The 23,892-nt window shown below is 40.8% G+C and overlaps 1 protein-coding gene across 3 annotated transcripts; it reads left to right on the top strand.

The window, feature by feature from the left end:
* Positions 1-780: 780 nt before the first annotated feature.
* On the top strand, positions 781-22,930 carry Tfrc (transferrin receptor). Of its 3 annotated transcripts, none has more exons than XM_075966313.1 (19): positions 781-883; positions 5,514-5,572; positions 6,253-6,454; positions 6,980-7,178; positions 7,703-7,852; positions 7,934-8,036; positions 9,242-9,355; positions 9,723-9,821; positions 10,091-10,230; positions 11,305-11,462; positions 12,449-12,568; positions 13,754-13,839; positions 14,390-14,453; positions 15,507-15,574; positions 16,355-16,413; positions 16,547-16,628; positions 17,192-17,413; positions 19,063-19,203; positions 20,269-22,930. In XM_075966313.1, the coding sequence occupies exons 2-19, from the start codon at positions 5,537-5,539 to the stop codon at positions 20,509-20,511; spliced, it is 2,286 nt and encodes a 761-aa protein (XP_075822428.1). In that variant the 5' UTR covers positions 781-883; positions 5,514-5,536; the 3' UTR covers positions 20,512-22,930. The 3 variants fall into 3 exon arrangements, with proteins under 3 accessions (XP_075822428.1, XP_075822439.1, XP_075822420.1); XM_075966324.1 differs by lacking the exon at positions 781-883 and adding an exon at positions 953-1,182; XM_075966305.1 differs by lacking the exon at positions 781-883 and adding an exon at positions 1,188-1,404.
* Positions 22,931-23,892: the final 962 nt, after the last annotated feature.

Below are 23,892 nucleotides of genomic sequence, written 5' to 3'. Positions count from 1 at the left end.
CACTTTAGGGCAGATGAAGCAGAGGCTGGGAAGTAGCACTTTAAAAAAAAAAAAAAAAAAGACATTTCCAGGGACCCTAAGGGCTCCACCAGGGAGTCCTTTATCTGTAATCCTTTCGTGGTCTAGAACCCTTTGTAGTTCTTTGTACACTTATCTCAGACTGGACAGTAAATAATAGATAGGAGGGAAAGGGTGTGAATGTTTGTAGCTTAACTGAACTCCTTTTATTTGCTATGCATTGCAACAATCCTCTAACACCAATAAAGGCGATAAACAGGCGAGTTAATCTACAATCTTATCTCTGGTTTCTATTTTCTCTCCCGTCTTTAACTTAATTAAGCGTTCCCAGCTCTTTGCTTGACTCGCGCGCTGCCTGTGAAGATCTTAAAAAAATATTTGCATTTTACACTAAAGTATTTCCTTTTCAAAGCATTTCCGAGTCTGCAAAACGTTTTCACGATTTGGTTTCTCAGCACGGCCGGCTGAACCGTTTCGGAGTAAAGGCTGTCACTTCTGACCTTACACCGCGTGGCTGGCTCGGCGGTCAAGGTTAGGGGCAGGGCGACCCGCCAGCTCGGGCTCCCCCGCGGGGAAGGGGTGCGGCGGAGAACCGCCCAGCCAATCGCGGGCGCCCTCCCGACACCTGCCGCCTTCGCGCCTTTTCTCTTGAACGCCGCGCACGCCCAAGCTGCGCGCGCATCGCGCCCCCAGCGGTCTTGGAAAGGGGCACCTCAGAAGGTGTACGTGAGGCAGGAAGTGACGTAAGCCAGAGTGCCGGTAGGAGGCGGGACCGGGCTATAAGCTTCGGCGAGGAGCTCGCGGTCGCTGCAGAAGGCGTGCGGCGCGCGACCGGTGATCTCGGCCACTGCGGAGGAGCCTCAGAGTGAGTGACGCGCCTGTCAGCGCCGCGGAGCCTCGTGCTCCTCGTGCGGCGGGCGGACTGGGGCGAGAGGTCGGGGCTGGCGGGCGGGGAGGCTGCGGGGAGCTGCGGAGCCGGGGCTTGCAGGTGCAGCGGGGTGGGTGCGGAACCGCTGTAGCCTGCGTCCTCCGGCTCGGCGCTGCTGGGCTGTCGTAGGCCGCGGGTTCGAGAGTGAAAGGGCCACCGCGTTGCAGCGCAGCCCCGTTCCGCTGGGAACACGTGGTGGCTGCTCCAGGAAGTCGCCCCAGGGAACGGCTGTCGGGGTACGTGGGTGACCTTGGGGCTCCTCGCAGGCGGGCGTCGACGGCTGAAAAGGACAAAGCTGTTCTCTATTCGGTCGCTAGTGTCCTGGGCACGTAGAGAGGTTCCAAGAACCGCACATTGGAGCTGCGGCACCACCAGGGTCTTTCTTGCCAGGCTCTCCGCCTCTTGGCAGTGCGTGTGGAATCTCATTTTCCAGGGCAGAATAGATATGAACATTGCAGGTAATACTAAGAATGTCGCTAGCAGTCCTCAAGCTATGGGAATAAGATATTTTTGTAAGAGCTATTTAGAAATAACTGTAGAAAAGTCAGCGTGCTCACAGTGTTGGACAGCTCTAAAACAGTGAATGAGGGTGAAAAAATTGTTTTTGCAGAGTCGTCAGTTAATATACTTTGTCCCGTGCTTAAAATGAAATGATCCAGTGGACTGGATTTCTTTGCTTTTTTTTTTTAAGTATGAGAATTTAAATGGGAAACAGTCGTGTTACAGAAATTCTCGGCTACCTGATATCTTTAGGATTAGATGAATTTAGAATACTAAATGGCTAATGCAGTTGGCTCCGAGCTGTGAAATATGACCTCTTTGACAAAAGACATTTAAGTTGATTCAGGGCTTTATCTACAAAGAAAATGGAATTTAGCCAGTGTGGCTCCTCCTTTTGTTGTTGTTTTTTGATTCGGGATTATGTAAAACTCTGCTTTATACAGGAATCCGATATCATACTTTATCATATTTTTTCAAAGGGTTATATGCTTTAAGGGAATGCTGTCAAGGAGTGGTGGGTTGACCCTAGTCTGTTGATTCTGGGTAGAGATCAGGTCTAGCTAACTCCTCCCCAAGGCTAGGCAATGTGCTTATCTGTAATGGAACAAGGTTAACCTTGAATTAAACCACGGCAGAAATTATTGAAAATGAACCTCTGGCTTTGTGGGACTGTGGAGTTCCTTCTCTCCCAGAGTGCAACACAAAATGAACTTGATTGACCCCCCAAGTGGTTCTGACCTTTGGGTTGCTAGCTTTATTTCCTCGATTGCTTTTTCATTTCAAGCCCGTAGAGACTTCTCTAGTGAAAGTTACACTTGAACTCAAGGGATGGTATAGCCTGGAGCTCAGAGATACACCTACTCCTGCAGTAGAGTGTTTAAAAGTGATTAAAGGCCTGTGCCACCACACCCAGGAAAGTTGGGCTCTTAACCAAGACCTTAACGTGTGGGCATGGTGGCACACACCTTTGATCCCAGCATTTGGGCAAGGCAGGTGGATTATTGAGTTTGAGGTCAGCTAGGCTGAAAAGTAAGAACCTGTTTAAAGACAAATAAAAAGCCGAAACGAGCCATCTCTTGACAAGTCATTCTAAGTATTTACAACTTTGACTAGTGTTTTTTGTTTTTTAAATATCAACAGAAAAGACTGGGTAAAGTCAGGGACTTGTGCTGTCTAATTCTGAAGATAGTGGACATGAACTTAAAAGGGAAGGAAGATCTGGCTCAGGTCCTCGGGGGAACTTCCTTTTATGTGAGCACAAAGGTTTTGAAAGGGATTTATCTAATGAAGTGTGCTTGTGAGAACCCTAACCCTAACCTATGGATAGGTATCTCACTCTGCCTTTGCCCCACCCCACCCAACCTCCCTGTATTAATTACAGAGCTGTGGTTATAAAATGGCTGAAAGTAGATTTCAAGGTAATCGTGTGTCGGTTTGGTTTGTGATTAGTCTGGCTAATATCTTCGCTTATCTACCATTTCACAGCCCAAAGTTAAGATCATGGATCAAAATATGTAAAACCTTATTTTTTAAATCATTAGAATTAAATGGCTTTCCTAATCTTTGTGAAAAAAGATGTCTAAGTAAATAATGTGTGAAAATTAAGATTAACTTTCTGTTGCCAAAGATTGTTGGCATTGGTGACATCTTGGAATAATAAGCCAAATGAAAATTGTTTTGCTAATTTAAGCGTGGCCCTTCCACAGCTACCAGCTTTGAGTGGGAATTGTATTTTCGCTGGTGTATGTCTCTGCCGTGCTTGCAGAATGTAGATTCAGTGCTTTAGCTTGGAAGAAAATTCAAAAGAGGTTCTTAGAAAGCTGTTTCTGGGCACGGGTGCTCTGCTCTCAGGAGGCAGAGGCAGGCGAGTCTACAGAGTGAGTCCTGGACAGCCAGGGCTCTTCACAGAGAAACACTGCCTCCAAAAACATACATACATACATACATACATACATAAATAAATAAATAAATAAATAAATAAATAAATGGCTAGCCATGCTGGTGTAAGATTTTAAGTGAGTGACTGAAGTTTTCCGTATGAAACCTAAGAACTAACTGGGTTTATCTTCCCTGAGGTCTGCACTTCATGGCTGTTTTGGAACTGCTCTGGTGTTCACAAATGCAAGTTTAGTGATGAGGGTAAATGGGAATTTCCCAAGGTAATTTTTTCTGGCTTTTTTTAGGCAGGGTTTCTATCTAGTATTGGGATTAAAGGCTATGATTTTTTTTTTTTTGGTTCTGGCCAGGTGGTGGTGGTGCACACCTCTAAACCCAGCACTTGGGAGGCAGAGGCAGGTGGATCTCTGAGTTCGAGGCCAGCCTGGTCTACAAGAGCTAGTTCCAGGACAGCCAAAGCTACAGAGAAAGCTTGTCTCAAAAACAAACAAACAAACAAACAAAAAATTTGGTTCTGTAGATTAAATAAAAATAACACATTTCTTGGGAAAAATATGTACTTGGGTTATAATACAAAGCCAAATTTAGTCGTTGATACCACCAGTCTGTTTTCTTCAAACTCAAAATGTTCAGTCTTATTTAGGTCATTTATTTAATTAAATGTGCTATCACATTAATGGTGAGCAGTAGGGGACTTAGCGTGGATAAAGTGTCCTTTCTTGGTTGGATCTCCAGAATTTCAAAGCTAAATGAATGCCAGCTCAAGACTAGATAGACTAGAGTAATTTAAGGTGGCTATTTCACACAAGCGTTAAAGTGGAAGCTGTTTTTCCTAGAAAAGATGGTTGAAATTGACTCAGGGTGGGGCCTTCTCTTTCTGGCTCCAGCAATTGGGTTTGTTGGTGCAGTGTAGTGATAAACTTAGTAACAGAAGGGGCAAGAGATTGTGCTTCTGAGAACATGTATGAGATCACTTGCACATGGTCTAATCATAAAAGCATGGGGATTCAAGGATCCCCATGAATAGACTTGATTAGGCTGGACTCAAACTCAGGAGATCCAAGTGCTGGGATTAAAGGCATGCACCACCACCAACCTCCCAATACACAGCCAGCGTGGTTTTTTTGTTCTTTTGATACAGGGTCTTACTTTATAGCTCAGGCTGGCCTTGAACTCACCATCCTCCATCCTTCCAAGTGCTGTGATTATAGCCTGTGTTACCAGACCTGACTATTAGAGAATGAAAGTCTTGACTTAATTCTCCTAGTTTTTGTGTTTTTTGATTTTTTTTTTTTCAGGTGGTAGTTTGTCTTTGAATTAGTCCCTTTGGATACCAAGTTAATAATCATTTATCTGGGCACAATACACACCTGCAGTCCCAGCATGTGGGAGGCAGACAAACAGAAGGGTCATGAGTTCAAGGACAGTTTGGGCGACTTGGTAAAATTGAAAGGGGTTGCCACCTCTGTTTTTTATGTTTGTCTGTTTTTTTTTGTTGTTTGTTTTTTACTTAAACATCACTTAATAGTAATGGTATTCTAACTAGTTTTTTATCCTATATTTTGGGGGGTTTGGTTGGTTGGTTGGTTTTTCTGTGTGTGTTTCAAGACAGGATTTCTCTTTGTAGCCCTAGCTGGCTGCTCAAACTCAGAATTGTCTCTGTCTCCCAAGTGCTGCTGGAATTGAATGTGTGCACATTACCTGGTTGATATGACTCTTAATTCTTAAGTTCTTCAATTTTTAATCTAAGAACAGTGATTTAATACATTATCACACTCCCTGGATCTAATAACATTATTCATAAGATTTCTTATTTGTCCCAGTCCTATCCTTTCTAGCTTTTCCTCTGCTGTCCACTTCAGTGCAGCATCAGGCAAGGATTACATTAATTAGGTTGTCGGTAATTATAAACACTTTAGTTAATGTCTGGGAAGCGTTGATATGGTTGTCCTTGTAATCTCAGTTCTGAGAAGTTGACAGAGTAGGATCCCAGTTAAAGGCCAGCTAGAACTCCATAGTGAGATTCTAATTCAATAAACACAAAGCTTTTCAAGAAAGGTGATGGTATATCTAGGATCAAGTTTGATATATTATAATTAACATAGAACGGAAGGCCTTCGTTAATCTGATGCAGTGAGCTCTATCTCATATTTCTCTGTTCTAATGTTAGGTGCTTCCTTGTGGCGGCTCGGAATGATGGATCAAGCCAGATCAGCAATCTCTAACTTGGTAAGATTTACATCCCTCTGTAAAAATGCAGTAGAGGAACTTGACTTCACTCAGTGTACAGAAAGGACACCCCAAATTCCCACCAGGCATTCCTTTATCTGACTAGTAGTCTTGAGGAATAACAGATCCCACATAAGAAAGGCATGCTCTGGTTTCACGTGTTTGAGACAGGGTCTCGCTGTGTCTCAGATTGTCCTTGAACTCAGTCTTCCTTTGTTTCCCACGTGCTGAGAATAGAGATAGGTATCACAAAACCCATATATGAAGATGTTCGGTTTCAATTAAGATTAACTAGGAAAATACTCTTAAGGATAGGGTAGCGTTGGCTGTTTGGGAGTTACGTAGCTAGGTGGAACTAAAATGTGTGCCAATAGTTTCAGCTGCACTGGAGGTTGAGTCGAGGATTGCTTGGCCTCCAAGTTCTGGGCCAGTCTGAGTAACGTGGTGAGAACCTCATCTCTTTTTAAAAATTAATTTGGAAAGGTTATAGCAAACTTACAAACTAGAAACCCTGGGGAAATCTGTTGGCTAGTCTTCATCTGCCGATGACAGAACTGGGCACAGAGAAGAGTATGTTGGAAAGCTTCCCTTATGTATGTCATACATAGTATATTATGACCAAACTTTGTAATTCATTCATACTTTTTGTATCACTTCCTTTCCTTTTCAAAAAATACCAGTTTGGTGGGGAGCCATTGTCGTACACCCGCTTTAGCCTGGCTCGGCAAGTAGATGGAGACAACAGTCATGTGGAAATGAAACTGGCTGTGGATGAAGAGGAGAATGCGGACAATAACATGAAGGCCGGTGTCAGGAAACCCAGAAGGTTTAATGGAAGACTCTGCTTTGGGACAGTTGCAGTAGTCATCTTTTTCTTGATGGGTAAGAATATATTTTAAGAAATTCAAGGGGCTGGAGAGATGGCTCAGTGGTTAAGAGCATTGCCTGCTCTTCCAAAGGTCCTGAGTTCAATTCCCAGCAACCACATAGTGGCTCACAACCATCTGTAATGAGGTCTGGTGCCCTCTTCTGGCCTACAGACATACACACAGACAGAATATTGTATACATAATAAATAAATAAATATTTTTTAAAAAAAGAAATTCAAAAAGGCCTTATTTCAGGCCAGGTGATACTTTGTACATTTTTTTAGTTACGGATATTATATTAGGAATATACATAGGCTATTTAGAACGGTTCCAGGGATAGCTTCTAGTACATCAAGGTGTTCACCCATGTCTTGAACAGGTCACTGTATAAAATAATGGCTATTGTAGTAATTTAAAATTCCATAAAACCGAGACTCAGGTGGTCCTTTTAGACCCTTAGAATTTAATTAGAAGGTGATGTTTTCGGTGATAAGTTAGAACCTAAGTCTGAATTTAGCTCTACAACTTCTGTCTTTAGGATTTATGATTGGCTACCTGGGCTACTGTAAACGAGTAGAACAGAAAGACTGTGTGAAACTGGCAGAAACGGAGACTGGCTATTCAGAAAACTCTGAAATAGAACAAGACATTCCTAAATCTGCTCGCTTGTATTGGGCGGACGTCAAAAAGCTGTTGTCAGAGAAACTGGACGCCATAGAGTTCACTGACATCATCAGGTAAACAAAACAAAAAAGCAAGAAGTGCTATAACCACAGCCATCTCTGTAGCCCTCTTTAAAAATGTTCTTGATTTGTCTCTGTATGTGTGCGGGCGCAGTACAGTACTTCGTGTGTTCATTGATACTGCAAGCTGTTTGACTTGCTTCTCCAGGTCTGCAAGACAAGTTAGGCTGGGGCTTTTAAGGGGATCTTCATGGTAATTTTTGTTTTTAAAACAAGCTTGAAGGAATATGTTCTTAAGGCGTTGGTACATTTTATTTCTCTCTGTAACGGTTTAATCCAGCAGTTTTGAATCATAGTTCATTTATCTTGAATATGAAGGATAATGTTTTTAAAATAATTTGTTTGATCCTTATTTATTTAAAGTAGATATTTTAATGCAGACACTTATTAGTTGGCTGGTGGTGGTGCATCCTTTTAGTCTCAGCACTTGTAAGGCAGAAGCAGGTTGATTTCTGAGTTCCAGGACAGCTACATAGAAACCCCATCTGAAAAACAAAACTAAAGACTTTTTCTTGCAGGCAGCTGAGCCAGACTCCATACATCCCTCGGGAGGCTGGATCTCAAAAAGATGAAGATCTTGCCTACTACGTTGAAAATCAGTTCCATGACTTTAAACTCAGCAAAGTCTGGCGAGATGAACATTATGTGAAGATTCAGGTGAAAGGCAGGTATGTTGAAATACATACAGTAGCTTATTATAACTGCTTTCAGATATGTTCAGTAGATGAGACTTTTTTATTATATTTTAGTGTTGCTCAAAACTCAGTGACCATAATAAATACAAATGGTGGCGTGTACCTGCTGGAGAATCCTGAGGGTTATGTGGCATACAGTAAGGCTGCAGAAGTTACTGTGAGTACATGTGACTGTTTGCTGGTCTCTAAGAAAACTAGATGTCCGGTATATATTAACTGAGGTACCTAATCTACAACCTCCACTATCATAGAATAAATTCCAAGGACCTTAAATCTGATGCAGTGTCCCTTTAATACAGTTCCTTATTTTGTGGCATCCCCCAATTCGTAAAATTATTTTGCTACTTCATAACTGTAATTTTGCTACCGTTATGAAGTGTAATGTAAATATCTGTTCCTAATGGTCGCCTCTACCCACTGTCCTAACTCTTGCTCAGCCTGTTCCCATTGCATGGCTCTAATTCATGTGCACACATTCAAGCCAGCTCCCACCTAACTAAAGAAAGACCTTGTTAAATCTTTTCCATCAGTCATAAATCAAGGAAATGGTCCACAGGCATGCCTGCAAGGAAGATTTCCCCAGTTCACTCTCTTCTTTCAGATGACTCTGACTTCTGTCAAGCTGAAAAACTGAAGAGCTCAGTTACCTTGGATACCTTAGGTTGTCTTTTGACCTCCAAACACACACAATTTATTCCTATATGTTTTCAACTGTTTGAGATTCTGGTGTGGAAACATTATGTAATTGATGCTTCCGTGCCTTATCTATCTGTTTCTGTTTATCCTGGTGTCTTTACCCTAGACATAACTGAAGCAATGTAAAGGCAGAATAAAGTATAAAGCATAAGGCCAGAAATGTTGGGTTTTTACTTCTAATAATGCTATTTAGGTTTTGCTTTAAGCCGTAGGTTTGGGCTGCACGGTGGTGGCATATGCCTTTAATTCCAGCACTTGGGAGGCAGAGACAGGAGAGTCTCTGATTTCAAGGACAGCCTGGTCTACACACTGAGTTCCAGGACAGACTCCAAAGCTACAAATAAACCATGTCTCAGGGAAAAAAGAAAGAAAGAAAAGAAAAACCTGTCAGTTGGGGATTTGATTTTTGTCCCCTTTTTGTTTTCAATTTCTTTCTCTTTTTTGTTTGTTTGTTTGGTGTTTTTGAAGCAGGGCTCCTCTGTAGCCCTGACTGCCCTGGAACTCTATACACTGCTGGCCTCAAGTTTAGAGCTCTGCTTTTTTTTTTCCTCCCGAGTGCTGAAATTAATGCACACCCTCCCTTGATTTCTAATTTTAGGATTTGTCTGTCAGATTATAGTGATATTGATACATTGATCCTCACTAAACCTAATGTCTTTATTTTAGGGTAAACTGGTCCATGCTAATTTTGGCACTAAAAAGGACTTTGAAAGTTTAAATTATGCTGTGAATGGATCTTTAGTGATTGTTAGAGCAGGGGGAATCACTTTTGCAGAAAAGGTAAGTATGGGTTTTAAATATATTAGTCTTACTATTTTTGTGGATTATTTCCCACCTTCCATTTTATCCCTTCAAACCTACCTATATGCCTTTCCTTGTTCTTTATTCGTGGCCTCTTGTATAAATTTGTTTGTGTTTTTTTTTGTGTGTGTGTGTGTACCTAAATAGAGAAATACAGCTTGCTTAGTCAGTATAATTGCTGTATGTACATTTGCAGCTGACTGTTTAACATTGTATTACTAATTGCTGTGCTCTTTCCTGGTGAGGATTCCTCTCTAATAGCTTGCCTTTTAGCATAAATTCCAGTATGTGTGATTTTCATTTTGTATGAGCAGACTTTCATGTCCCGCTTTTCTCTGTTTCTTAGGTTGCGAATGCCCAGAGCTTTAATGCGATTGGTGTCCTGATCTATATGGACCAGACTAAGTTCCCCGTTGTGGAGGCACACCTCCCACTGTTTGGACATGTGAGTTGTCCCTGCATTGCATATGCTGTGTTTTCTTAGATCCTCTCTGGAGACTTAGCAGGAAGAAGATAATTATTGAATATGTTATTAATAGTTCCTCAAATTGGAATTTTTTTTGATGCAGTATTTATTTAAGCTACATTTTATAAAAATTCTTAGACTTTGAGGCTTTTGGTCAATAAATAGTTTGGGCTCTAACCTCAGACCATATCTGAGCCTTACAGGCAACTTGAATAAGTGGATAGAACTAATTATTCTCTGTTCACTAGGCTCATCTAGGAACTGGTGACCCATATACACCTGGCTTTCCATCTTTCAACCATACTCAGTTTCCACCATCTCAGTCATCAGGATTGCCTGCTATCCCTGTTCAGACAATCTCAAGAGAGGCTGCGGAAAAGCTGTTTCAGTAAGTGCATCTGAAAACTCAGTATGGTGAGGTTCTAATTATGCAAGAATGCTGATAGCCTAAGTTGGTTAAATAAACCTAAAAAGAGTTGGCTATAAAAAGTTTACATTTGGAAGTTTAGGGATAGTTAACTGTTATTGTGTATAGATGAAAAACAATTTCCTTGGTTAAGTGATCTTGATATAGAAAATATGTTGGATCCTGTTGGACCTGACATCTAAATCTATGTGTAACCATTCTGAATGTTCATTTGCTGCACAGAATTATTCTAGTGAGTTTCCAGCTGCTTTATGGTAATACTTCTGGTTGTCCTCTCTAAAAATAGGTGTGCCTGGTAGTACACACCTTTAATCACACCACTCCGGGTGCAGAAGCAAGGGATTGCTGAGGTCAAGGCCAGCCAAATTTATATAGCAAGTTCCAGGCCAACCAGGACTTGACAAGGCCCTTTCCAAAAATCATTGCACTTTATCTTGACTTGGTAGACTTGTTTTCAAACTCTTGCTTATTGTATAACAAGTTATGCTAACCCCTCTATTCTTGTTTCTTCAATTTAGTTGGAAAACTAAAATACATTTTAGTGGATAGAGTGGTCACAGATAAGGAGCATTTTATTTATGTGAGGGCTTCGTGAAGCACTAGGTGGCTCAGAATCAATCCTAAAAGTCTCAGTGTTTGGTGATTCGCAATAACTTGTTCTACCCAACACTTGTCTCTTTGGAGTCCTCCCCTCCATCATACTCTATTGTACTGAGGGACTGATTTCTGTAAGTCAGACATATTGAGAATCTGTAATAAATGACATTGGCTAGGTAAAGAGCTTTAAAATCAGCATCTGAGTATTTTGTAAGAATACGAAATACCTTTGTTAGTGGGAGGAAGGGTTGGGAAACATGAAAATATACTAACAGATTGCTAAGACTTTCATTATGGATCCATCTTAGCATTTATTTTTAATGCAAAGTAACCATAGCTGTGTCCTTAATGTAGACCCTTTCTGGGCAGATTACAGATTTCTAAATCAGAGAAAGAATTACTGGCTCAAAATGCTAATACCTTTTTTTTTATTTCCAGAAACATGGAAGGAAACTGTCCTCCTAGTTGGAACATAGATTCTTCGTGTAAGCTGAAATTGTCCCAGGATAAAAATGTGAAACTCAGTGTAAACAACGTACTGAAAGAAACAAGAATACTTAACATCTTTGGAGTTATTAAAGGTTTTGAGGAACCAGGTACAGACCCTGCCTTGATCTTAGTGTTTTGCTTACTCTAGGTGCCTAGTGAAGGAAGGGGGCAAAAAAAAAGCTTGACTTGCTTTTATGAAGTACTAACTCTTGTTTGCCCTAAAGGGAATTTTGCATATATGTGTTTGTGTACTTATACCTATATGACCATGTATGCTTACGCAGAGGGCCAGAGTTCAGCATCAGGTAACTTCCTCTCATGTGTGTGGATGTGTGAGTGCCACACAGACGTCAGTGGACAGATTGCAGGAGTCGTGTCTGTGTCGGTCCTGGGGATTGAGCTCACAGGGACTGAACTTGGGCTTGGCAGCAAGCAGTTTTCTACTGTGCTGTCTTCCCTACTAGAGCTAATTATTTAGAATTAAAAGCATTGGAAGATCACAAAGCCTTGTGATATCATCTTATTAAAACTAACCATTAATGGATAGGAGCTCTGCTTTATAAGTAAGCAATGTTTTCCTTTTTTCAGAAGAGTAATTTTTTTAAGGGATCATGTACATGATCTATATCATGTATTTTGAACCCTGGTCTGAAACTATCCAATTCTGCCCATGTAGCATAAAAGCAGCATAACTAGATTAGTGAACAGGGTATAGTCCCTGGGGTAGACTGCATTAAACAGTCACTTATTGAATAAGGGAAGTTCTTGGATTTTGGTTGTTAAGTGGCTGATGTGATTAAAGAGTATCAGTAATTGTCCTGTGAATTTTAATCCCCGGAATTCTAAGTCATGTGACATTAGGCTTTTATCCTTCGTACTTAGCATGCTTATTTTAGATTTCATTAATAGAACCAGTTTGAAATTAAACAAAAACCACACACACACAAAGCTGAACATGGTAGCACACCTATAATCCCAGTGCTAGAATGCGGGGGTGGGAGAATCATCAAAATTGGATGCCAGTCTGTGCTACTTGGTGAGGCCTTGTCTCAGAATAAAACAGTATAATTGTTTCCTTTTTCTGTCTTTTTAGACCGTTACATTGTAGTAGGCGCCCAGAGAGATGCCTGGGGTCCTGGTGCTGCAAAGTCCAGTGTGGGAACAGGTCTTCTGTTGAAACTTGCCCAAGTATTCTCAGATATGGTTTCAAGAGGTACAGTAGAAAAGTTTTGACTTTAAAATATTGTGAGCTCCCCTGGGCAGTGGTGGTGCACACCTTTAATGAACTTGGGAGGCAGAGGCAGGAGGATCTGAGTTCAAGGCCAGCCTAGTCTAGTACAAGAGCTAGTTCCAGGATAGGCTCCAAAGACAGAGAAACCCTGCCCAAAAACAAGCTAAATAAGTAAATAAGTGTGAGTTCCATGTCATCCTAGCAGTTACATTCTGCATTAATCGCTGACTTTAACCGGTGATCCAGACGTGTTCAGGGTGTACGTACGACCACCGTAGACATCTTATGTTCTCCTATGGCAGTTTTCACTGACTCTTTATTTTAAATATTTCTCCAGGAAGTATCTTCATTGAACTAGCAATCATCTAGTTCTTTGAAATTGAAAAGTATTTAGTATAAGCCTTGACACTTATTATTTAGTATAAGCTATATTTAGTATTTATATTAGTATTTAGTATAAGCCATAATTCTTAGTCCAACATGTACAGAAAAATAAACTAAATCTAACATGACTCATAAGGCGTTTACTTGAAAATAACCCATACTTTTATATAATGTGCTAAGGTTAACATCTTCATAATTCTACTTGTGATAGGCATTCTCTTGTGTTGTGGTACCTTGCTATACAGGCTTACAAGCAAGTATCTTACATTCTTAATTGAGGTCTAAAGTGGCGCTTTTATAGAGACTATGTTAATAGGGTAGTTGGCAGACTGGAACATGGACTGCCTAAGGAGTTGTCACTTTTTGAAACTTACAGGTATAGTCTGGTGTGACGCCATCATAGTTCCAGTTAATTGGGAGCCTAAAGCAGGGGGTCGCTTGTGACTTTAAAGTGAACAAGGTAGATAGTCTGAGAATAAAGTAAATAATTCATATTTTAAGTGATTTGCTTCTAAGCAGATTGTCCTCAAAGAGGATACACACACATACCTCAACCCTGCAACTCAGAAACTTCAGAGGTTAAGTAAGGGACTAAAGACAAAGGGAGTAACCACTAATAATTTGCCGTGCCATGTACTCAAAATGGTATAAAGTTGTTATCCTGCAAAGATTATTTTTTAAGATTTTGTCCTTAATTGGGTTTTTAAATCTTGGATTTATCTTTAGTTACCCACCTGCCTGTAACCACTCAAAAGGTGAACCTAAGTTTTTGTCCATTTCCAGGTGGGTTTAAACCCAGCAGAAGCATTATCTTCGCCAGCTGGAGTGCAGGAGACTTCGGAGCTGTTGGTGCCACCGAGTGGCTAGAGGTATTCTGTTGTAATAGGAGCAGGAGGGCTGTGTCCTGCCACCCAGCTGCCTGCATGGCTAGCTTTATCCGAAATAATTACACGGAAACTATTCTTTTAAACACTGCTAGGCCCATTTCTATCTAGCCTCTTCTAGGCTAATTCTCACATATTAATTTAGCCCATTTCTAATCATCTTCATAGCACCGCTAGGTGCGCTTACCAGGAAGATTCTAGCCTATGTCCATCCTGGGTCGGAGCGTCATCACGTGTGCCTCAGAGAGCAGAGCTATGCATCTGCCCAGGAGAGGGGAGTATGGCGTCTCTCTGGAGAACAGAGCTGTTGAGTCTGAGCTCACTTCCTCTTCCTCCCAGCATTCTGTTCTGTTTACTCCTCCCACCTATGTTTTAACCTATGAGGCCAAGCAGTTTCTTTATTATAATTAACCAATGACCTTCATCAGTATTCCATAAGTAGTGGGTCCTTACAGTAGCTGTCTGTGATAGGTTAATGCTTATTAATGTGTACATGATGGGTATGAGTATATTAACATTGTCACTTCTCTTCTAGGGATACCTTTCATCTCTGCATTTAAAAGCTTTCACTTATATTAATCTGGATAAAGTTGTCCTTGGTAAGCATCCGTTCCTAGTTTTTTTTTTGTGTGTGTGTGTGTGTGTGTGTGTGTGTGTGTGTGTGTGTGTGTGTGTGTGTATTCTGCCTATATTTGTGCCTGCAGTCCAGAAGAGGACACCAGATCTCATTATAGATAGTTGTAAGCCTTTAGACGAGCAGGCGGTGCTCTTAACCACTGAGCCATCTCCCCCCACACCCCCTTTTTCTAGTTTTTAGTTTTTATGTGGAGTTATGTTGGTCTTGGAACTCACTCCATAGACCAGGCTGGGCTCGAACCCAGAGCTCCTCCTGCCTCTACCTGCTGAGTGCTGGGATTAAAGGCTTAAACCTGGGTTTTTGTTTTTAATTTAATTTTGGAGAGAATGTGGATTCATTTTGTGTGTATGTGGACATCTAAGATAATTGACAGCAGTTTGTTCTCTCCTTTCCACCATGTGGGTCTTCTGAAAACAAATATCTTTATCCATTGAGCTGTCTCAGAAATTGGATGGGGATTCAATAAAAGTGTTAAGATTAAGGCTATTTAAAATGCAGGTATAAATCAGGCATGGTGGTGCATGCCTTTAATTCCAGCACTCAGGAGAAAGAGGCAGGTGGATCTTCGAGTTTGAGGCCAACTGGGTCTACAAGGCGAGTTCTGGCAGCTCAAACTACAGAGAAACCCTGTCTCAAAAACAAAAAAAATTACATATTGAGACTATCCTGAGATACGACTTTGTAGTAGAACATAAGGTACTGGGGTCAGACCCCATTGCTGCCAAACAGAAAAAAATCTCTTAACTTTACTTGACTCGTAAGTTTGTTTTGTTTTGAGACAGAATTTCTTTGTGTGGCCCTGGCTGTCCTGGAACTCACTCTGTAGACCAGGCTGGTCTCAAAGATCTTCCTGCCTCTGCATCCTGAGTGTGCTGGGATTGGTATATGCTACTATACTGACTCCTAACCTAAATTTCTACTTTACTAATTGTTATTGTATAGGTCCTGTCTTTAGAATTCTATCTGAAAATTGCTTGTGTAGACAGAGGAAAATATTAAAGTAATTTCTTTATAGGCACTAGCAACTTCAAGGTTTCTGCCAGCCCTCTATTATATACACTTATTGGGAAGACAATGCAGGACGTGAGTATACCTAGTTACAAAATTTTGTGACTTTTTATTGATTAAAAAAAAAAAAGAAACCAAAAACATGATCAATAGCCAGTGGTAGGAATTGAAAGTAAATTCTAAAGCAGTATTAGTCGTGTTCTTGGCTTATTGATCCTCAGTCTACTGAATTGAGAGATGGAGTATATGATTCTCTGAATCTTTAGGATTATTGCCTTCAGGCCTGAACTGTTGTAGGCACTCACAAGAGATTGTAAGTTAGAATTCTAAGGAAGATTAAGAAGTACTTGAGAAATACCCTAGACAGTACCTACTGGGGAAAGGCAATTATGTCAGTTTTGAGTGAGGAAAGAATACATTGAAGAGAATATTTGCAGAATAGTGGATCTCTCCAGTGCAGTTGAAGAGAATGTTGGAGTGATTAAAGATGGAGGGAAGCAACTGATAGATTGACTTTCCCCTATGGGATGTGTGGGTCGATTTAGGCTCTCAGACAAGATAGTGCGCCTGCTGATTAGCCTGGCAGTCTAACATGTGCTACAGAGAAGTGAGCAGGAAGAAGACAGGCATGTTTATGTAGGTTAGAGAGGGTTTAAAAAGTAAGTTTATACAGCCTAGAAGATGTAGTTAAGGACTATCACAAGAAAGAAAGCAGAAAGTCAGGTGTTCAGGAGAGAATCTACTCTTCCTAAGGGACTGATAGTGTAGCCAACAGGAGAACAGATTTTAAGTATTTGTAGAGGAAAGAAATGTGCAGAAAAATTAGGTTTTAATGGACTATTTCTCATTTTACAGGTAAAGCATCCACTTGATGGGAGATCTCTATATCGAGACACCAATTGGATCAGCAAAGTGTAAGTTGAGAGAAGTAGATGGAGCTCTAAGCCTACCCTACCCTGTAGGTGGACTTTGGGTATTAGGGAAGTGGGAAGTGCCTGGTAGGTCTCTGTTTCGGGATACTAAAGATGGCCCTTATTCTCCTCGCAGTGAGAAATTTTCCCTTGACAACGCTGCTCTCCCTTTCCTTGCGTATTCTGGGATCCCAGCAGTTTCTTTCTGGTTTTGTGAGGTAAGACTGAAGAACTCAGCAGCATTTTCAGTAGATCCTGTAATAATTGAAACCAAATTTCTCATTTAAAATATTAATGTTATTCAACCTTGTAATTATTTTAGATACCTATTAAGTATTCTAGGTGTTGAAATGTTCTCTTAGCAACAACCAAACAAGTATAAGGTAAATATAAGACAATGTTGAACTGATCACATTGTCTTCGTAAGAGCCAGTAAGAAGGCACTGAAGGCCAACCAAGCAGAACAAACAAAATTAGTAGCTATCAGTGGAGGCCAGAACCCAAGTGGACTTGAATCATTTTGGAAAGTCTAGGGACTAATGAAACACCTGATCTGGAGATTGACATGACTGGGGTTTCTTTTACTCTTTTAAGAAACACAATTATTTTGTTTGTTGCATGTTTGGCCTGGTGTTTATGGGGTCAGGACAACTGAGTTCTTGTTACCATTGGGTTCTGGGAATAAAACCTGAGTGTCCATGCTCTGACTGATGGTAAACCTAGAAGGTAAGGCTTCCACTCTTAGCCCTCACCAGTACAAAGACCTTTCTTCCTCTTCTAGAATGAGGACTATCCTTACTTGGGCACTTCTTTGGATACTTATGAAAAATTGATTACGAAAATTCCTCAACTGAACAAAATGGTTCGTGCAGCAGCAGAAGTGGCTGGTCAGTTCATTATTAAACTCACCCATGAAGTTGAACTGAACCTGGATTATGATATGTATAACAACAAAATACTGTCATTTGTGAAGGATCTGAACCAGTTCAGAGCAGATATCAAGGTAAGCTACTGTTATTTTTTAATTGGCTTATATTTTACTCTACTTTAGTACCTTTACCCCTCTTGTTACTTCTCCAGCTTTTGGTAACTCATTTGTGTGTACGTGCATGCAGTTTTCTGAAGCAGAGAATCTCGCTGTAGCTCAGGCTGGCCTTGAACTTGGGATAATCCTCTGCCTCAACCTTCAGGTCTTGGAAAAACAGTCCAGCAACTTTTTGTTTTTCCTTTAGCATAGATTATAGTAACGCTTCCTCAGGACCGCCAGCCCGCAAAAATGACATGGAGACCTTTTTTTTTTTTTCTTTCTTTTTTTGGTGTGTGTGTGTGGAGTGTTTGGTTTTTTGAGACAGGGTTTCTCTGGCTTAGTAGCCTGTCCGGGAACTCCTTCTATAGACCAGGTTGGCCTCAGTCCACCTGCTTCTGCCTCCTGAGTGCTGGGACTAAAGGCGTGGGCCACTACCGCCTGGTTTACCTTGTTTCTAGTTTAGTACACTCCTCATGGTACACCTAGCTTCATCTTCCCTAACTTCTCTCTCTGCTCAGAAGTTCTGCTTAGATATTGGCCAATCAGCTTTATTAGTATGGGTGTTTTGGCCCCATGTATGTGCAGAACTTTCATGTGGGGTGGAACTGGCTTTTCAGACTATGCTGAGCCACCCTGTGGGTGCTGGGAATGGAACCCAGGTCTGCTGGAACAGCAGTCAGTGCTCTTAACCTCTGCATCATCTCCCCTGTTCGGCTTTTTATTCAACAGATCACGGCAGCACATCTTCACGGTGTACAGAAGATTATTCCACAACAGTAGATTCCATTATAGTACTTGGCTAGATAAACTTTTTGGTTATAGACAATGTCTCTTTGTACAACTTTTGGCTGGCCTGGTTCTCACTGTTGACTAGACTGGCCTCGGTCTGCCTGCTTCTGCCTCTCCCAGGACTAGGAGTCAAACCCCTTCAAAATAATGACTGAATCTTAATTTTGATGGCTTTTTTGAAATAAACTGTTCAGAACATGGAATTTACCAAATCAAAGTGTTAGAAGTTCCCCTTGTAGGGAAATGAAACTGGAAACTTTTTATTTTGAATTTCTTATTAGTTTCTTTATGAGGCTAGGAATATATAATTGAGACCAGGTGGTGGCACGCACCTTTAATCCCAGCACTTGGAAGACAGAGATAGGCGGATCTCTGAGTTGGAGGCCAGCCTGGTCTACAGAGCAAGTTCTAGGACAGGCCTCAAAGCTACACAGAGAAACCCTGTCTCGAAACCCACCCTCCCAAAAAATAGATAATTGAATTAGCTTGTCTGGCTCAAAGATTAATTTATTACTGTAGTTTATAGGGCCTCAGATTTCAAGGTGCTGAAGTATAGTGTTTGGGATTTTAAATTTACATGAATCGCTTATTTTATAATTAATAATTGTCAAGCCTAATTGGGAAGATACATACAGTAACATCTTTAGAAATAGAATTTCTGCAGTGGGTGAGATGGCTCATGTCTAATTCCAGTACTCATGAAGCTGAGGTAGGAAGATCCCCTGGGGCTGTAGGGTCCGCCAGAGCAACCGTAGTGAGAGCTGGTTATTGTATATGTGACCCCTGCCTTTAAAGAAGTATAACATCTAATGAACAATTTGACTTATCTTTGACAGGCGATGGGTCTGAGTCTACAGTGGCTGTATTCTGCTCGTGGAGACTTCTTCCGTGCTACATCTAGACTAACGACTGATTTCCATAATGCTGAGAAAACAAACAGATTTTTCATGAGGGAGATCAATGACCGTATTATGAAAGTAAGTGTGCTTTTAGGAAAGAAGGAATTAAATGAGGTAGTTTTAGTTAGCAATGCTCTAAAAGTGGGGAGCACTGGGGGCGTAGCATCCTTAGTTGCTTTAGAATTGAACACAAATTTTAAATTATAAGATGATCAAAATCAAACCTAGAAATATAAGACATTTATCTTGTTTTATGCTTTAGGAACAGCAGAGCTCAGTGGTAATGAGTTTTATGTGCGTGTTTTGCTTACTTGTACATACATGTACAGCTGCATGGGCCTGGTATTGGAGAAGGCTAGAAGATTTTGCTGATAACCATGGAACTGGAGTTAGAGAGTTTGAAGCTACCATGTGAACTGAGGTCCTATAAGAGCAGCAAGTGCTCTTAACCTTCTAACCACTGAGCCATCTCTGCAGTCCAACCCTAGCAATTTTTCGAAAAAATCTTTAATGAGTGTTGGCCATGAGTAGAGCCTTACTAAGTATCCTAGTCAGTTTCAGAGAATGGATGTGTTACAAGACTTATGTGAATTAGGAATTAGGCTGGGCGTAGTGGTGTATTGTTACAGTCTTAACACTGAAGCAAGTAGATCTGAGTAGGAGGCATACATAGTAAATTCCAGGTCAAGTATAACTAATGTGAGACATTGTCTCAGACAACCTCCCCAAAACCAAAGGGACACCTCAGCAGGTAAAAGCAATTACTTTGCAAACTTAGTTACCTAAGGTAGATCCTGAGAACTGTAAAGGTGGCAGAGCTGACCCCACTGTGTGGCATGCATACCCAGGCATACAATGCACACAGGGTCCCACTGTCGTTCTAGCTGTCATGAAATTCACTCTAGACCACACAGTCCTGAGGTCCACCTTCCTTTGCCTCCCAAGGCAGGTGGTTAGTGTGCTCTGCCTGGCTACATTAAATTTTTTAATTAAAAAAAAAATCTCCATTCAAAATTGTCCTCAAAAATTGTTGTCAGACTTAGAAGGCAGTGATGTAGCTGAGTTCCCAGTAGTCTCATCCAGAGGGAGTTAGAATTTGAAAGAAGAATGAGTCACGTCACAGCTGTTTTGTCTCTTTTCTAGGTGGAATATCACTTCCTGTCACCCTACGTGTCTCCCAGAGAGTCTCCTTTCCGCCACATCTTCTGGGGCTCTGGCTCTCACACTCTCTCAGCTTTAGTGGAGAACTTGAAGCTCCGTCAGAGAAATATTAGTGCTTTTAATGAAACACTCTTCAGAAACCAGTTGGCCCTAGCTACATGGACTATTCAGGGAGCTGCAAATGCCCTCTCTGGTGACATTTGGGATATTGACAATGAGTTTTAAGTGTAACATAAATAAGAACAGGGTAGTCTGTCTAGACATGTACTGGTTGTGCTAAATTTTCATTAGAGCTCAAATCTAATGTTACAATTCTACCCAATCGTCTTGATACTAAATATCTTTAGGCAGCAGCTTTTAGTGCAGGGTTGGACCTACACTTGAAGTTACTACAGTGGATAACACTTGATGTTCGTGATATCGCCTCAGATTATCTTTAGAATTTTGAGTCCTTTGTAATAACTTCCAGTTTGCGTCATGGCCATGAAAATGGGAACCAGTTATGAGAACATTGCTTTCTTCAGTCCTGAGGGTATTGGCTAGTATCTCTGGAGGTGGGAGGACAATGGATGTTGAGGGTCATTGTGGTAGCTGGGAGTGTTTGCTTCCCGCCTTCATCTGATCCTTATTGGGATTCTCCAGATAAACTATGTGCTCTTGGGATTAGCTGGTTTCTGTTCCCTAAACTAGACAGTTACTTTCAGAAGAGGTAGGACTACTTCTGCCAGCGGGGTTGACATAGGTCCTGCTGATAAAAGGGAGTTTGTCCGCTTACTGCAGGCATAGGCCTTACTGGTTAACCTTATTTGTGATGGGAAACCAGGAGCCAAAGATGTCATGTTCTCTCCACTGACATCTGCCCAGTAGTCTTTAGTTCTTTGTTTTTCTCAACATTTTCTAAAAAAGAACAAGTTTTAAACTCAGTTTGTCAGACTTTAAAGAACACACTGCCAAATTTTGGCCAAAGTGTTAGTCTTTGGGGGAAACTCTATCATTTTGGCACTGAGATATTTATTTATTTATCAGTGACAGAGTTCACTATAAATAGTGTTTTTTTTTTATAGAAGATAATTATCGGAAGCAGTGCCTTCCATAATTATGACAGTTATACTGTCGTTTTCTTTTAATAAAGCAGCATCTGCTAATAGGACCCAACAGATACTGGAAGTTTTGCACTAACGGTCAGCACTTGCGGGTTTAGGAGAAAGTCACAAGCCAACAGGTTAAGACCTAGAAGAGAATTGAAAGTAACAAGAGATTCATCATAATCCAGTTAGACTTTTACTATCCAGAAAAAGATAGTTCTCCTAAGTGCAGTGAGTTGTGGCCAAGTTAAAAGATAATGCCGTTTAAAGGACTTACATCTGCAAAATTTTACAGCTCAATTTATTCAAGATGTAACTCAAATTCAATTTTGCAAAATTTCCAGTACCTTTGTCACAAACTTATCTCACATTATCGGGAGCAGTGTCTTCCATAATGTATAAAGAACAAGGTAGTTTTTGCCTACCACAGTGTCTATATCGGAGACAGTGATCTCCATATGTTACACTAAGGGTGTACGTAATTATCGGGAACAGTGTTTCCCATAATTTTCTTCATGCAATGACATCTTCAAAGCTTGAAGATCGTTAGTATCTAACATGAATTCTCAACTTGTAACTCCTTAGTTTTAGTTGCAGAAACATTTGTGGTCATTAAACATTTGGGAAATTCAACTGCTATACAATAAAATCACTACTTCAAGATTTTTTTTTTCAATTTAATGTAGGTGTTTTGCTATCTCTGGTTTCTAAGGTTTTCTGTCTTACGGAATAGAAGCGTACATTTGTAATGTCTGCTGGTGATATATGGATGTAACTATCTCCTTTATTTGCATGTTAATTCCTAAACATCGTTGAAACAGATTTGAGTCCAGTTTTGGTTTAAGGGAATTTTCGAAGGTAGGGAGTAGGAAATAAAGGGTGTTGGAAAACAGAGTTTGCAAAAGGATCTTGATGTACCTGTCTGTCACTAGGACTACTAAATTATGTAGATGAGAACAAGATTTAAGGTCACATTGACAAGGACTAGTTAGCAATCTGCATCTGATCAGATCAGCTTTGCAAAGCTGCCGCTTGAGTCACTAGGGTCTCAAGGTTCTTGGCACCACTCACCCAAGTTACATCGCAGGTTTTTTACAGCCTCACCAATCTCCTTTAATCTTCACAGTGTTTCTCTTGTACTGATACTTGAGAATCATACATAACCGTAATGGGATTTCAAGGCACATGAAGGGCATGGGTTTTGCCATAGTCTCTTTAATAAAAATAGCATTTACCATGATAAGGGTTGTTTCTAACCAAAGCAGTACGTTGGTGAGGTGTAATCTTGGGTAAATGTTATCTGATGAGTAATAGCCTGTTACTCATCAGGTTATTTCTGGTTAAAACAGTAGATTTTGGTAAGAATAGAGTGAGCTTCGTCATGATTCACTGCTTTAGGATTTGCATGACCTTTACTGTGTTAGCTTTTGAACGTCCTTTGAAGTATGGGCTTGCCAACCTATGCTCAGCCATTTTTGTAGACACCCTTATAAATGTATGCAGCCGGTGTGTAGCAATGTGAAGATTCTTTACCTGACTTAATAAAGTGCTTGGACATACTGAGTTGTCAGACTCTTTCATAATTGCCATATCCCTCCCCCACTATCAACCAAACACCAGGGTGCTAGTTACACAGCATGATCACCCAAAGACCAGTTACATTATTGCTCTCTTGGTAGATACTCTGATTTACTTCCTTGTCTTTAGTGTATTTAGAAAGATTCCAGAGCAACAAAGATTAGTTACAGGTACCTACAACTCCAGCCCTAGAGATCTGTTGCTCTGATGGCCTCCACAGGTACTGAGTACCTATGCATAGGCATATATGCAGGTAATATACATAAGATAGAAAAGTGTTCTAAGTCTATTCCATTAGAAACTTCAGCTGCATTCCTAAAGTGCTAAATTTTTACTACATTCTTAACTGCCATTGAGTCAAATCTCATAAGGAAGAGAGGTGTGGTAGGAGCATAAGGTAGGAGCATAATGCTTCCTGTTAAGTGGGGGCCACTTAGGAGATGGTGGTGCATGCCTTTTAATCTCAGTACTTGGGAGGCAGCATTGCCTGCTCTTCCAAAGGTCCTGAGTTCAATTCCCAGTAACCACATGATGGCTCACAACCATCTCTGTAAGGAGGTCTGGTGCCCTCTTCTGGCCTTCAGGCATACATGTAGAAAGAATATTGTGTACATAATAAATATTTTAAAAAAAAAAGAAAGAAAAAGTAAATAATAGAAATTAAATGGGGGCTGGAGAGATGGCTCAGAGGTTAATAGCACTGACTGCTCTTCCAGAGGTACTGAGTTCAATTCTCAGCAACCACATGGTGGTACATAGCCATCTATAATGATATCTGGTGCCCTCTTCGGGCCTGCAGGCATACATGCAGACAGAATACTAAGAATACTGTATACATAATAAATAAATCTTAAAAAAAAAAAGAAATTGAAGTGAATGGCACATAAGAGTATCCTTCAGGACAACCACCATCTTGTAGCATTAAACTGCTCACTTGGAAAAG

Source organism: Microtus pennsylvanicus, chromosome 1, assembly GCF_037038515.1.
Source record: "Microtus pennsylvanicus isolate mMicPen1 chromosome 1, mMicPen1.hap1, whole genome shotgun sequence".
Lineage (NCBI taxonomy): Eukaryota > Metazoa > Chordata > Mammalia > Rodentia > Cricetidae > Microtus > Microtus pennsylvanicus.
The sequence above is the reverse complement of the archived record's forward strand: the minus strand, read 5'-3'. Positions and strand labels throughout refer to the sequence as shown.

Excerpts from the sequence above, each read along its gene's own strand:
- Tfrc (XM_075966305.1), top strand. Across the intron at positions 11,463-12,448 it reads TAAAGGTTTTGAGGAACCAG|ACCGTTACATTGTAGTAGGC; the intron begins GTACAGACCCTG and ends CTGTCTTTTTAG. Across the intron at positions 16,629-17,191 it reads TTTCTTTCTGGTTTTGTGAG|AATGAGGACTATCCTTACTT; the intron begins GTAAGACTGAAG and ends TTCCTCTTCTAG.